The 17,105-nt window shown below is 36.3% G+C and overlaps 1 protein-coding gene across 1 annotated transcript in view; it reads left to right on the forward strand.

The window, feature by feature from the left end:
* Window positions 1-1,623: 1,623 nt before the first annotated feature.
* Window positions 1,624-17,105, forward strand: part of LOC109107403 (MAM domain-containing glycosylphosphatidylinositol anchor protein 2-like) — a 124,517-nt gene continuing 109,035 nt past the window's right edge. The window contains exon 1 of the mRNA XM_042742429.1: window positions 1,624-2,489. Coding sequence (XP_042598363.1) covers window positions 2,417-2,489 — 73 coding nt within the window. The 5' untranslated portion in view covers window positions 1,624-2,416. The remainder of the gene's footprint in view (window positions 2,490-17,105) is intronic.

A 17,105-nucleotide genomic window follows, 5' to 3' on the forward strand; every position in this document is an offset into this window, starting at 1 on the left:
TGTATATGAATTAATGTAAAACATTCTTAAAATTTAGATTTTATTTATTTATTTATTTTTTTAATGTTTTTTTTATAGTCCTCCATGTCCACTGCGATCTCAAAACTCTGGCAATTTGATAATACCTAGAATATCAAAATCAACTGTGGGCAGTAGATCCTTTTCCTATTTAGCACCCAAACTCTGGAATAATCTACCAAACACTGTTCATGAGGCAGACACACTCTGTCAGTTTAAATCTAGATTAAAGACCCATCTCTTTAACCTGGCTTACACATAACACACTAACAGATTTCTAATATTCAGATCCGTTAAAGGATTTTTAGGCTGCATTAATTAGGTCAGCCAGAACCGGGAACACTTCCCATAACACCCGATGTATTTGTTACATCGATAGAAGAATGGCATCTATGCTAATATTAGTCTGTTTCTTTCTTATTCCAAGGTCACCGTAGCCACCAGATCCAGTCTGTATCCAGATCAGATGGTCACTGCAGCCCCCCGGATCCAGTACGTATCCAGCCCAGATGGTGGATCAGGACCTATAGAGATGACCTCAACAGCCCTGAATGTCAGTGGAGACCAGAACAACTAGTTGAGCCCCAGAGACAGATCCCCAGTGAAGACCTTGTCTCTAGATGGCCATCGGGACAAGACCACAGGAACCAGATGAGTCTTCCACACAATCTGACTTTGCTGGAACAACCTGCTGGTTTGTCTGGCCCCCCGACTGAGCCTGGTTTCTCCCAAGGTTTTTCTCCATTCTGTCACAGATGGAGTTTTGGTTCCTTGCTGCTGTCGCCTCTGGTTTGCTTAGTTGGAGACACTTATTTTCCAGCGATATCGTCGACTTGATTGCACAGATACTATTTAAACTGAACAGAGCTGGATGATGACATCACTGAATTGAATGATGAACTGCCTTTAACTGAAAATTGAGTGTTTTCTATTGTCCTTTTGCATTATTGACACACTATTTTCCTATTTAATACTGTAAAGCTACTTTGACACAATCTGTATTGTTAAAAGCGCTATATAAATAAAGGTGACTTGACTTATTCTTGTTGTACAGTTGAGTTTTGTGGTACATTTTAATTATTTAGTTCATGGTTACAGCATAATTTTCAGTGTCACTGATCGTTGTTCATTGTTGCTAGTGAGCCCAGTGATGCTGAATACATGTATAGTCATCATGAGGCCTTCTATTCTATTCACCTGTGTCATCATCAGAACGTTTTTACAGTAACAGATTTCATTAGCTCAAATATAGCCTATTGGCATATTAACATTACCTGAGTTAATGACAAAATGTTTCACAGTGTATAGCCTCGCAGCCACTCGTGCTGTTGCGATCGAGATGCTGGTAATGGAAAGAAAAGAATCATTCATTTAATAGTTATAAAGTCGACAGGGGAGGAGGAAGCGCGGCGAAATTAATAGCAGCTACATCATCTTCCGTTTCAGTGAGAGAAAACAACGCACTAACTAACGTCGGAAAGCATGTATACCATTTAGACTAGCGGCCTTTAATTTATAATGAAGTTCACGTTGCTCTGCTGCGAACGTTCTCAGCGCGAGAGTGCTTCTCATACAAATGAGATCGGAGCGCGCTCGCTCGCTCGCTCACTCCCTCACGCGCTCTTTGACGTAGTCAGCCAGCTGGGCTCCGGCGTTCCAGCGCAGTACGTATGGCGCAGCGTTCCCAGCCACCCTTCACATTTCATCCAGTCTAAATTACGCTTTATTCTGAAAATAGACATCCTGACGCATCTGTTTACGTGTCATCTGTATTTTTTTTTTTTTTCAAACCGGGGCCAGAGACTTCTGAGAAGTAAAACTGGCCCACACAGCTCTTATGAAATAACGGATTTCATCTTTTTTTTTTATCCGCTGGAGACGAAGAATCACAGTGTTACTATAGGAGCAGCTTTTATCGGCGTGCCTTTCTGCCTCACCGGCATCCTGTAACCACGAAGAGGATGCGAGCGGCGGTCTCGTCGGTTAATGGTTATTTTTCGCATTGAATTCCGCAGTGTTATCTTTTGGGAACGTCGAAGAGGTGGATGCCAGCGCGCAACCGATTAATTGCGCGCGTGTTTCCCACGGCGCTGTCATTCACTTTCGCAAGTCGCGTCGGTGCTTAATGCCGGCGAAGGTGTGAGCAGGAGACCCGCTCTGAAGGTTTGATGCACGTCCTCCTCATCTGTCACAGCTTTATATCTCCGCCTAGACCAGTTTGGTGAAAAAATCTCCTTTGAATTGGCAAGAAATGATTAGCGAGACATCTCTGACTGACAGACACTTCTTCAGCTGTTTCTTGATGATACGGTCACGCGAGCTGCGAGATTTGGACTGCACGCACTGCCTTCAACTGTTCGCCGCCTGAGGACCTGGATATGTTCAGACTAACGTGAAGATGGATATTATCTTTGCTCTCCTGTGGTTATTGGCCGCACTATTTGAAGGCGTTTTTTGCCAGGGAGTATACGGTAAGACAAACAGACGTAGCGGCTACGTACAATAGCCTTTAGGAGCTGTCGTGACCTTGCGAGGTAAATGGTAGATGTGGATGTTCATTAGCAATGATATCCAGTGTGATGTAGGCCCTATAGCTTACCATTCAATTGACAGTTCCTGCGTTACAGGTGCATTGTGGGGTATCAGTAGCCTGTGGTCATGTATAGCTGCCTTCTGAATGAAACATGTTGCCAGGCGGGATGGCTTACACCTATGGGACGTGTTGAAATATCATTACCACTAGGAGATGCATTGCTTGAGCAAAGCATAAAGATCTGTGGCCATCACTGTGTAAACGTTACTGCAAAGTATGTATGGGGCTAGTTGTCACATGGGCTACACTGACTGTATGGCAGTGCAGTGAATAACTTTGTATCATTCAAACTGTAGGCTATATGTCATTAAACCTACATCATGTTGATGTGTCAAGGTATTTAATTTTAAAATCTGTATGTTAATGAACTGGCTGATACAGTTAGCTAATGACACAGATGGTACAAATGGAATGACCCATAACAAAAGTGTCCTTTTTATCAGCTGTGGCCATTGCTAAAGACAAAGACAGAACAATTTTACCAATACAATACACTCTTGGGACAACACATAACAAAAAATATTTGATTAAGTCGATTATAAAATTTGAACAGTATTTTATCATAAAATGTTTAATTAATACTTTCTACTTATAAACAACAATTTTAATAATAACATATTGCCTTGATTATTATGAATGTTAAAAAATTACCTGTTAACAAAATTTTGTAAAAATGCATTGTAGACTGTTGTTTTTAGTGTAATATCATTGTAATATATAATATTATATAATCTGTAATGTAACATAACAATATTTTTCTAAATTTTTGTCACATTAAAGTTTTGAATAAAACTATCAATTACAAGTTTAGAACCCAGTTCAGAAACTTTCTCTAGTTCAGAAACCTCATAAAACAGAATAATTTGATGAATTGTGTCCTTTTGAAGACTCTAATATCATCAATAGCTGTTTTATAGTCAAGCATTTAACCTCAGTCTTCCATAATATTTTGGTGTCATTTCTTATTAACATATTTTAATGCTTGAGGACTAATTGTCAGTGCCATTTCATATTTATTTATTGTGCTGTCAGAGGCAATCAAGGACATAGTTTTAATAGTTGTCATTGTTTCAGTGTAAAGAGGAGCCATGAAATGTGATGTGTGATTAAACAGTAACAGGACATATGATGTGAGGTTATTAAATTCCCTTTGACAGAATTTTATGTAGGTTAAATCGCTCATGTCAACCGTTCATTCTGTCATAGAAACCTACAGTTCAGCGTCCTTCTGCCTACGGAATATTACAAAGGGATGCTTATAATGGGATGAAGGCTTTACCTGTAAAGCAGTGACTGGGAAATCTATTTTATCTGACGTCACATGGATTACAATGACAGATTTACTGTTACTTAATGGAAGACTGTTTGGATTAGTAAAAAATAAATTAAAGGGAGGAATCAGTGCATATGACCTTAGGCTAATTTTTGCTAGAGGTTTGTTGAAAACACCTGAAGCCAAGCATGTTTGGACTGAGGTGGAACTCAAGATGCACATTCATCAGTTTATTAATAATGCAGAATCCATTATGTTCCTATAGGAGGCAGCTGGTAACAACTTCCAGCTATTCTTTTCATTTTGCTTGTACAGATTACATAGATGTCTTCTATTCGTTATGGCACAAAGCCATTTGTCAGTGGTACTCACTGGATGTGTTTATCTAGGGTCTGTGATATTTACAGTAGTTGACACTCATTGGTCAAATGGTGTGATTATGTTCATGTTTCACAGTTTGTTGGCTTGTGTTCTATTTGTGAGGGGCATATGAACAAACAATTGATTTCTGTGTAATGACCTGTGCAGATGTGGGACTGTTGTGGGCAGTACTTCACTTCTAGGATCTGGATGCTAGTTCATGCCCTCTCAGTTTACGCCATGCTCCATGGTGAATCATGAGGGGTTTTTGAACATCGGATTGATACATACTGTTAAGGAGGCTTGCATGGATTGTGCACTTACAGAATGCTCCACAGATTTAAATAGGATTTAAACAGCCGTTGTTCACAAACTTATACATATCCTCCACCCCTAGAATGTTTATCATTAAATGTTTTGGATTATATGACATGTTTACCAAGAAAAGACATTTCCCCATTTTAATTCTGTAGTTGGAATTTGAATTGAATTGAGCAGGGATTAATCAATGCATCCTGATGAACTTATATCACAGTTTATAGATATGGTAACGAAAGTGTTCAACATTCAAACGTTCTTATTTGTGATTAACATTTTGTGAACCGGAGTTCCTCTTTTGCTGTGTTACAAGTTGAGCCACTTTCGATCTTGGTGTCACATTTTACAAGAAAAGATAATTGTCTGTTTTGCTCATATCTATAGGCTACACCTTTCACTTTTTAAGACTAAAACAAAAGATGGATTGATTGTTATTCTTAATTAAAAAGCCAACAACAAGAACACAGTAGGCTAAAATAACAAACTATCTTACATAACCTTTATTAACAAAAATTAATAATATGAGGAATGGCATATAGGCCAACACCACATGCTGTATTATATACCGACTCATAAATTACAGAATGTTTAGCAAACACTGAGGAATCAAATAAATTAAAAAAAGAAAACCTCCATAGCACGTAACAACATTTTTGCCGTGCACTGTGCACACTTCGCACTTGTGCCGATGCAATTATTCAAACTTTGTCTGGACAGTTATTGACCATTCAAATTCATAAATAAAATCTGAATTTAAAAGGCATTCACCAGTGAGTTCTGCGTAGTGTGCAGCCCTGATGTTTACATGTAGAAATAAACCTACATAATGGATTCTTTTCACAGACTGTGAAACATTGTATTAACATTGTAAAAAAAAAAAAAGAAGAAAGTATTATATTACCTTGGCATTAAATTACAGAAATTGGATCAAATGGTAACACAAATATTATATTTGTTGTAGGTTCACCATTATTACCCAACTATGACGACCCTGAAAATGTGAAAAGGGACTGTTCTGTAGATTTTACACAACAAACAGTACAAAAAAAAAAAAAAAAAAAAGATAAAGGTCCCTTAATTCCATAGAATCCTTACAAATGAGTCTTGGATGCATTTTAAGGTGGTACTGTAACTGTCATTTAAAAGCATTGTGGAGTGGTCATAAACCTTTTCAGTGTTGGACAAAAGTTATAGGTCTTTTGCATTTTGTCTTTTCTAACTTAACTATTTTTTTGTTTTGTATTGTTTATTTGAAATATTAATTATAAAAATGTCTCAGCGGCAGTGTGTTTTACCTGTTCTTTTCTTCAAATATTGTACAGTCCTTCCATGATTTTGTGATTCTGGAATCACTGAATTTATCAAGCAAACTCCGCAATTTTTCTCAAAATTTCGAAAATTTTCGTAATTGCCGCAGATTTTCTGCAGATTTTGGGCTTAGACGCATCCCGTGACGTCATCGCAGCGTGCATTCAGTCAAAGAAAGGTTGTTTCTCAGTTCCAAAAATTAAATGAACAGCCTTGCGTTCTTATCATGACCGATTTACAAGAGCTACATTGGATAAATGAACTGAAAGCGGAACATATCCGCGCTACTCGTTTGGGCTACACAGCACAAACCGTTTATCTGCTCGAGCCGGAGCCGCGGGCTGATCTGGATCACGCGACCCCATTATACACAGCGCTGGGAGATACATTGATGAAAGCAGTCGAATTTGCCACAGAATCAATAACATCTCTGTGAAATCTTGTGAGAAGCATTCAAATTCGGGGCAGAATTTTTTTAAAGCTGATCTCAGAACAAACGCCACTGATGTGGAAACCAGGAAAAACATTGTTCAAGAAACACAAATCACCACCATTCACCCTGGATTTAACATAGTATAACTACAGGAACAACTTGTGGCAAGAAATGGTCTAATGTTTTCCAGTGATTTTAAATGCTTCACACAACTTTTCCCAGCACTTTAAAGTGTATTACCGAATTTTGTTATTTTTAATGTGACGATATTTGTTCATCCTTCACAGGTTGTACATTGTAGGTTGTATATACAAGTACATCTGTAAGACTTCTGCTAAAGATCTGGGAAACATCTGCTGTGTACTCTGATAAACGTCTCAGAATCAGTTTTACATGCATTCTAATAAATGTCTATTTGACATCTGACAGGAAACATCTTAGAGAGAGCAAGCACTCTTAAAAATACATCTCGCATATGTAAATGCAGACATCAAATAGACATCTCCGAAATGTACTGTTCATGTGCAATTAGGGTGAGTGCTTTACTGTCAGGTGCTGGTTCCGCCTTCTGTAGAACTTAATGGCACTGGTGCTGGTTTTCCTCAAACATTAGTCTAGAGCCCTACAATGTTCCTCGGAGTCAGAAAAGTCATAACAGTGTTAGAAGAATGTTGTCTGTGGTATATTTTCACTGCAAAACAATAATAAATGCTGCAAATATCACCGCAAATTTTTAGAAAAGCCGCAGCAAAATCAGTCATTTTAGGCTGGAAAAATCAAAGTTCCACGAAATCCTGTATAGAATGACAATATCCCTAACCCAAAACAACATAAAAACAAATCAAAGTTCCTCCTAGTGTTCCCATGACAGCTTTTTCTCTTTTTTCCCTTGTTGAATTTGCCTGATCAAAGGATTTGTTAATGGAACTTAGCTTTGTGTTTTTTACACTGATTTTATAATGAATAAGAGCAAATATTAAGAAGGCTGCTGTTAAGTATTGGTGAAGAGAGATGATATTTTTAAAATGGCCTAGCTGAACTTGTTTTCCGTTTCAAAATTAATAAGAATGACTTCTCAGTCAACTCAAACGAAGATTCCGAATGTAAAGACTGCACTGGTTTGATGCAAAATCACATTGTCCCACTGGATGAATGTTTTATACAACAGCCAGACTAATGCACTATATTACAGCATCCCAACAGACCACTTAGGCCAAAATGAAAAAGAGGGCTCCAATAGTAAGACATCTAAGAGGTCGGTTGGTGAAGTGTTGGATCTAATGTCAGCATGTTTTGATTGGAGATATATGGATATTTTTCTAATATTTATATTCTTTTTAACCTGTGTGATGGCTCTCTGTTTCATATTTCATATGCAGCCCTTCCATTAATTTCAGCCTCATATCTACACAGACAGTCGACTGAGTGGTCAGCTGATAGTATCACACACTTCAGCTAAATGCTTCCGTTCTCTGCTTTTCCAGAGTTAATCCGGGCTGCTAATATTTAAGTGTTTTTTTAGCTTCTAGATCCCATCTGTCCATAGAAGATTTGCTTATATTTTACCAACACTGACAGAATAATCAAATGCATTCTGGTTATCTGACCACAACAGACTGCTTTAGTTCCATTGTACATTGGGTCAGACGTTGTTATTAAGACGGGACCCTTCAGATTCGGAGATCAGGCACTAATTTTTCGTTAATTTTTCTACATCTGAAATGTATCCTAGTGGTCGCATACTGTCTGTTACTGTTGTATAATATTGGACTTTGTAAACTGGAAGTATATTTGAGGGGATGGGGGTGGATGAGAATGGCATTCATATATACATTATGACTCAGTGTTAAACGGAGTTCGCCAATTGCCTGTGACAATTTCCTCCAGATTGGATTGACCACTGTGAAAGGGCCATTCTCAGTTCCTCTGGATTCTACTGTAAATAATTCACACCTCTTACAAGCAACCACTTAAAGGACTATAGAAATTGTACAATATTCAAGATGCGTTTGCATTTCCTGTGGTATTTCTGGAGGGGAGGGGGAACGGTTGAACTCGTGAATGGTGTTGAGGTGTGACATATGTTATTGCAGCTGTGTAGATTTTCATGTGATTACTCTCATTGTGCAAAAAAGCTCAATTACTCCTCTTCCTCTACACACTATTCTAACACACCTTGTTAGCAATCATCAGCAGAACCTTGGGATGTACAAAGCACATTGCGGTTGTTAAGCATTACTGTTAATGTGGAATACAACAGCATTCTTTACACATTTCCCTGAATTATTTATCGACACTCCACTCCCGGTTTGTGTAGCACATTTAGTGTGCCATGTTCTGTAAGATATTAAAGGCAATGTACAACAAACTCAACACAACTGCTAAACAGAAATGACATGCATACGCAAGTGGTTACACAACTGTAACAATTTTTAAAGGCCAACTCAATACCTCTAACTGAGATTGTACTGTATGTTTCCTGAAATAATAATGATCAGGGTTTCACCCTGGCTTACATACTTATAGTTTGGTACATACTTATAGAGTCGGTAAGATTATTAAATATTTTTTGAAGTCTCTTTTGCACACCAAGGCTGTATTTATTTATTCAAATATAGAGTAAACTATTATGAAATATTATGATTTAAAATAATTATTTTCTATTTTATAATGTAATTTATTCCTCTTATGCCAAAGCTAAATTTTCAACAGCCATATTGGCAGTCTTCAGTGTAACATGATCCTTCAGAAATCATTCTAATATATTAATTCTAATATAACATGATTCTTATATAAAGACATTTATTATTATAATCCATTTTCAAAACAATTGAATTAAAAGCTATATATATGTCTATACTATATATACTATATATACTGACATATATATACAGCAGGTAAAATAAGTATTGAACACGTAACCATTTTTCCCAGTAAACATGTTTCTAAAGGTGCTGTTGACATTACGTTTTCACCAGATGTCGGTAACAACCAAAGTAGTCCATACATACAAAGAAAATAACACAAATAATTTCAGAAATTAAGTTATGTGTAATAAAATGAAATGACACAGGGAAAAAGGTACTGAACTACTAAAATGTATTTAATACTTCGTACAAAAGTCTTTGTTGGTAATGACAGCTTCAAGATGCCTCCTGTATGAAGAAACTCATTGCTCATGCATTGCTCAAGTGTGATTTTGGCCCATTCTTCCACACAAACAGTCTTCAAATTTTGAAGGTTATGTGGGCCTCTTCTATGAACTCTGATCTTCTTATTTTCTCTTGGATTCAAGTCAGGTGATTGGCTGGGCCACTCTAGCAGCTTTATTTTCTTTTTCTGAAACCAATTGAGAGTTTCCTTGGCTGTGTTTGGGACCATTTTCTCGCTGAAATGTCCACCCTTGTTACATCTTCATCATCCTGGTACTGTAGGTTTTGGGACTGAACCAGCTAATAATAATTTCCACTGACTAAAGGGGCAGGATTGCTTACTGGTTACTGATAGATTTCAGCCGGTGTCTTGACTATGTGTTCAATACTTTTTCCCTATGTCATTCCGTTTTATTACACATAACTTAATTTCAAAACAAAAAATATTTTGTAACATCACTGTAAACCCTAATAAGTTCACAGAACTCAAAAAATATTTTGTAACAGATTACACAAAAACATTTAAGTGGTGTTTTTAAATGTTTTAAGTTTACATAAAATAAAAATTACATTTCCAGTTGCCTTAAATTATCTAAATATTATCTTATAAATATTGATATTTCTCAACTTATAATTAGAGAGTAATTCACTAAAAATGTTCACAATTTTTCAACCCTTATACTGTGGGAAATACACTCAAATGTAACTACTAATGTAGTTATCAAAAAGACTCACAATACTTGCATATTAATATACAAACATCATGCAGTATATATAGCCTTTTAAGTTTGCTTTTTCCATCCTCAACCTAACCACAGGCTCTACTCTTCACCGCAACGGTAACACTACAAGACTAACATAACAGAAACATATGTAAATCCTAACATAACACAACATTTAAGTACTAACTTATGTCTCTCTATGTTATTCTTGTGTAAAAACACACACAGATAGCACCTAATTTCTACATTTATTTTCCTTGTTGGCTGATGCAATGCATGCTGGGAACTTGAAAATGCCATAATTTTAAGTTCACCCCACTCACTACAACAGCATTTTGAGTTTACAGAACTTATTTCAATTCATTCCAATGAACTTTCATTATTATTTGAGTGAAATTAACTTTCATTTTTTTAATTAATTTCACTGTTCGGTTTTTACAGTGTTTGTATATATGGATTACTTGGGTTGTTACCGACATCTGGTGAAAATTTCAAGCATCTTTAGAAATATATTTACTGAGAAAAATGATGACATATTCCATACTTACCCGCTGTGTGTGTGTGTGTGTGTGTGTGTGTGTGTGTGTGTATATATATATATATATATATATATATATATATATATATATATATATGACATTTGTATACGTATGGGTGCAATTTTTAGTTTGGTAATTTTGCCTAAGTTAGGAATTCAAACCCCCACATAATTCAGGTAAATAATGATTTTTTTAATAAACCAAGTAAAATTGCAACTGAACTTAATGAATTTTGTTGAACAGAAAGCAGTTTTGGCACTTTAATAACAGCAGCTCTTTTTGTTGCATAGGGAAAAATATCTCAGGAGTTTTGAGTGATATGTGGATAGGTAGGTGCTGACAGAATTTTCTTTTTAAAGCAATTGATCTGCAGGAGGTGTGACTTGATTTGACTCACACACATTATTATTGTGTTTTAATCAAAACGATAATAAAAAAAAAAAATAAAAGAAAAAAATTAAAAACAAAATGCACATGGCTCTAAAATCTGTAAGAATGTGTTTGAAAAGCCATTATCCCTCATTACCTGAAAAACATAAAAACAATAACCACACAAACACTCATTTATAAAGATTTGCGATTGACAAAGTGACGCTGCTTTTCACTGGGGGCACACATAAATATTACATGACTTTTGTCTAGTGCAATCTTGCACACATCTTGTAATATACACTAAAATTTTCTATTAACTAGATGTGACGCAGCAAAAACTTTGCACCATGTTTTGCTGTCTTGCTGCTAATTTTGTAAGGTTTTAGCAGGCTTTCCACTCAAGTTCTCAAGCATGAAGGATCTGCGGATATGCTCATGTGGAGAGCCAATGGGCTTACATAGCCCACACAGCACTATAAGTTAGATTTTTCTTCTTACATTCTCCTTTAAAGTACTTTTTGTGTTGTGTAGTAGGCTTTCTGCTACCTGTGGGTTTGTACTTTTTTACAGGTGGATGACTAACCATGCAATCCATTACTGCAACCTACTGCCGTTTTGAATGAAATCATTGTTGCTTATTCAGGCCGAGTTATAGTGGCCAAGAATAATACTGGACTGAAAAGGCAAAGACTAATAATAGCAAGTACAGTGGCTAAGATTGGGTAAAATGCATATGTTAATAAATATTTAACGGTTGGAAGTAACTGGGGTAAAAAGAATCAATGAATGTAGCCTCTCTCTCTTGAGGACCAGTGTGAGCTAAAGTTCCGAAAGCAGGAAGGCAAGATTAGTGACTCTCAAAGTGCCACTACAGACCCATAAAAACAAAGCTATCAGTCACAAGAACTATGTCTTCCCTCGAGAACAACAGCTAAACAGTCATTTAACACTTTGGACACTGAAATACTACTGATGGCTTCCAGCAAATTGTATACGATAGGTGATAATTCCCTTATACCCATACACTGTGATGTTAAAATATTAACCAGTCTCAAATAATGACTCATATAATGCTAATATATGCAAACCACTATTGCTCAATATTCAAGATGCATTTTTATGCACCGATCTTATATTTATTATTTATTGCATTTATTAGACTCTGGAAGCAGCTGTCCATCCTTACCGATTCGTAAAGCTGTTATGAAGCGAATAGCCTCTAGCAGATGTCGACTGACAGAGACTGATGTTTGAGGTTATAATGAAGTCTTACAGCAAAGTATAACAAAAAAAAAACCCTCTAAAACAATATCTAAAACAACAAACAAAACATAATACTTCTGTCTCCCCTCTTATTTGACACATCCAGTCAAGGTCATGGAGCACTCTACTATTTGGTTGATGAGAACCAGATGGGTTAGATTAGGAAGATGTCCAAAATATCATCTGTGTCCAGAAGTTACCTTAATGCTCAGTCAGTCAGTGACATTCATTCATTCGTTAGTTTCTAAGACATCATAACATATTAATTTAAAACAAATTCAAATGAGCTGTAGTCATAACCAAAAAATATGTAGTTATTACAAATGCTTATTTCTCACTTGAAATTAAAATATAATTATAAAATTAAAAATGCCTCAAATTATAAGAGTGATTTGAATTTTCACCTGGTGAAATATACTGGTGGATCTTTTTACCTTATTTTCCCCTAAATGGTACATATTTGTATTTTGAAAGCATACATTAGTACCAAAAGTGTACATATTAGTAGCTTTTGAAAGTGTTCCACCCCGGTGACAGTTTTGTTACAGTGTGTAGACTTTGAACACAGCCATTCAGCACAGACATTAGCAACTATAGCAACACTCTGGGAACCACACACAATGCCCTGGCTCTAAGATTTGCACAGGCAAGCACCACTCACATTTTCTTCACAAATGTCAAGTGTAGATGATTTCTGACAAGTACTTTGCTGAACTATGCGTGAACATTGAGTGTGCCTTGATCAAACCTGTGTGCATAGACTCTAAGAATGTTCCAAAAACCAACGGAACAGCACAAAATAACCTCACCAAGACCTTGGACTTCACATTGTTAATGCTTCAGTGAAGGTCTCAGAGGACAGCGAGCGGTATAACAGAACCATTTCCTGCTGAGCCCAGTGCAAAAAAAATAAATAAATTAAAAACAACCTTCTCTGCACATCTGCGTTCCCCTTTGGCACAGGGTATGTTTAAGAGGTTTGAACCATGGCAGAATTATTGTATTAAGGTAATGAACGCAGCTTGTAAGGCTTGCGTTTATTTCTTGATTTCTTTTTTATTCATTTATTTCAGGAAATCAATCAAAGGAAATGAAAAGAGTGTAAAAGGATTGGAGGCTATTTACTTAACCATGGTGCTTTATTGATTTGGAATGATTTTTGCTGCCTTTTATAACAAAGTTTCTCAACTACATTTACAGGCTTTTGTGTTTCATGTTAAATGAAAATGGCTTGTAGTTTAAAGTCATTAAACTTTTATGAAAATAAGTGAGTTTTGCAACTGCATCAGTGAACTTTCAGGGCAGATCTAAGCGACATTTGTCAACACGCAAATTCGTAAAATCTTATGCATCGACCCTTGTAGTTTTTCTATTAGCGCAGGCACTCTGCTTACGTTTATCAAGCCATTAGCTGTAGATTTTGTGGGAATGAGTGTTAATAAGTGTTAATGAGTGCTAATGAGTATAAAGTAGTGCACAAAATCAGAAATCAGAATCAGAAAGAGCTTTATTGCCAAGTATGCTTGCGCATACAAGGAATTTGTTTTAGTGACATAAGCTTCCAGTACACAAAAGACAACAACACTGACAACAACACACAGTCAAAAAAAATAAAAAAAATAAAACCCTTTGCAGATAAATAAGTGTATAAACAATTGTGCTATAAATGATAATGGAATTGGATTTGAGTAAGATGCAGGGATGTACTAGGATGAAGGGGTAACAAATAAATATAAGGATATTGCACATTTTTTATTGTATAAGTGGGGAACATTTAACTGTTCATGAGGTAGATTGCCTGGGGGGAAGAAACTGTTCTTGTGCCTGACTGTCCTGGTATTTGCGGCTCTGAAGCGCCCGGCCAGATGGCAAGAGTTCAAAGATGGGGTAACTTGGGTGTGAGGGATCCAGAGTGATTTTCTGAGCCCTATTTCGTCACTCTGGCTGTAGTGCACATTACTGCAAGCAATGCGGGCAGGCTTCATTTTGTGGTTCACCGCTCTGTTTAAGTTGATTTTTGAGAAGGTTTCACTTTCCTCAGAAATTTGGAGAGGTTTCGGTTCAGTCTTGGAAAACTGATATTCATATTGCAGGTCATGTAAGATCACTGATCAATTATATTTTTCAATTCTGAGGGGAGATTAATTGTTTACCACTTGTTCTTTGCTGGGATCAGGATTGTCATTACAGTAGATGTGAAATTCTGGCAGTTACCTTGAGAGTTACCATGACTTGTGTGAGGATGCACTTCTTAATTAAAATTTCACAAGCTGGAAGCTGGTTAACTTAAGGCCATGCTCACAGATTTACAAAGAAGTCATTGCATCCTGTCTGATGCTAATATATTTCAAATGAACATTCAGTGAAAACAAAGATGTCTGCCTCTCTGTTTTTACATAAGCACTGGAATTTAGTGAAGCAGAAAACGCTGTTTGTATCCCAGTGGAAGATTTAATTCAGGAATCCATTCATTCTCTGTAATTAGGTGAAATCTCAAGGGCATCAAAAGGAAACCAATCAAGCCAACAAAATGATTGTAAACAAATTTTTAAAAAGACGTTATTGTACAAAGGACAGACAGAGGCTGTAGTATTTCGTCTTTCTCTTGATTTTAAGCAAAATGATGATGGATGCACAAATATGATTATGCCAAACAATAATACTTCTCTTAGCATCTTAGGGGGATCAAAAGTAATCTGTGTATTTGGGATTGGACAGATCTGGTCATGATCAAATATTAAATCAGCTTACCTACATGAACAAGGCTCCATGAAGCAATGCTGTCAGCGTTATTAAAATACAGTGGGCTCCAAAAGTCTTCTTTTTGCATTTTTCTAATGTAATACGTTTTTCCCATATAACAAATTATGATTATTATACATTTTGATGAGACAAATATGTCTCATATTCATTCAGTTTTATCAAAGATAGTTTTGACCCTTGTTTGTTCCCAAGTGACATTTTATTAACTCTGTATCTTTAAATTCATTTCCATTCGAGAGTTTGCAAGTAAACATGGTCTTTCTCTTTTTTAATGAATAGCATAACTCTGTTTTTTCATTAATATATACTATTCTATTTGGTCATTCTGTCCTTTCGGCCATTCTTTCTAGCCATTGCAGTCATTTACTGCAGTTGTTCCTCCACTGGTCTTTGGAGTGTGAATTTATAATGAAAAACAGCTTGTGTGCCTGCATCAGCACATACTGTAACTTTGATTGTGTGTGCCTGCAGATTTGTGTTTGTGGTGCACCTCATAAATTATTCCTCCAGAAAGGTTTTTTTTGCCACTCTGTTATCTTTATGATCATATTGTTTTCTTTAGACAAGTAATTGGGTTTTTGGTGAGTTCAAAGTGAATGATCCAAAATTATGAATTATGAATGCACCTCAAGATGGAACTTCATGGAGAAATCTAGTGAATTGAGATAAACTACAGTACCTAGACCGAGATGAGTGCTTTATGTGGTTCTTTTCTCTAAATGATCACATAGAAAAGTGCTTATAGATGCATAATGTGTCAGCTGTATTCTTGTTATTGTATAGCATTCTAAGGTTTTCAAGGCTGCATAGTTCTTACATTCTTCGTTCAAGCTTTAAAGACCTTTATCGCAAGTAGAAATAAATGTGAAACATTAGCACAAATTTTCTTGGTTTTGAGAATAAGATAAAAAAAAAAAAAGATTCTCCTCCTGTCTGCTTTTTGCTGACCTCTATTGATTTTTATATCTTCATAGTTTCAAGATCATTTGTCTCGGAGTGCAGTTTGCCAATATTAACACTAATCTGCAGTCTACATCAGTGTTTCTCAGCTTTTTGATGGACCCTCACAGCCTCATCATCAGTTGGGTCTGTGTACCCCTCACTTTTGTAAGCAACAAATTCATCATTAAGGCGTTTAAACTTTAAAACGTTGCTTCTGGCCAAAGTCCATTCTCCATAAAAACACTCACTTCAGTGAAAAAGTCCATCTACTTTTGCCCTCTCACATCACAGCTTGTTCTGTGCATATTTCTCACCTGATTCAAACAAGACAATTTTTTTTAACTGGAAAAAGCAATATTATGAATAACTCTTCTACATCTTGGATGGCCTGAAGGTGAGTAAATTTTTAGCAAATTTTAATTTTGGTGGAGCTATTCTGCCATGCAAAGGCAAATGACTGTAACTTCGATTTTGGTCGAAAATTAGTTACTGATATTTTTGGGATATTCAAGACATCCTTTATCATGTGCATAAGTATCTTGAGTCAATTACATTGTTTTTCCGAGAAAATAATTGGTTGTCTCAACCGTAACTTCGAAAAGCCCCGGAGAAGCCAAGGCAGAACACTGTTTAACATCAGTTACCTCTCTTTCACTTTGTTTGAAACGCTCAGATTGAGTTATGGTGTTCTGCCTTTGTTTAGCTGCATGTCAAAATGAAGTTACAGTAACGGCTTGGAGTTATACGTTGTTCTGCCTTTTTTACTGTCCATTAAAGTCTGCCACATTTTAATCACGGTGTAGACAAACAAATTAGATAGATTGCGATCTATCAAACAGCTGTTATGCAGATTATTCACCAGGCTGTCACTTCTAGTTGGACACGTGCCATAACGATTTTGTAAATGGTGATCAGCAACCAAATATTGATAATGTGGAAGTTACTGCCTTTTGCCTTGGTGTGACTTCTCACTTTTTGCAGACAATGCAAAGGCAGAGTACAGTAACTTCAAAATAGACGTAAATATCAAGTTTAAGCTCACAATTTTT

This window comes from Cyprinus carpio, chromosome B17 (assembly GCF_018340385.1).
Source record: "Cyprinus carpio isolate SPL01 chromosome B17, ASM1834038v1, whole genome shotgun sequence".
In the NCBI taxonomy this organism is placed as follows: Eukaryota; Metazoa; Chordata; class Actinopteri; order Cypriniformes; family Cyprinidae; genus Cyprinus; species Cyprinus carpio.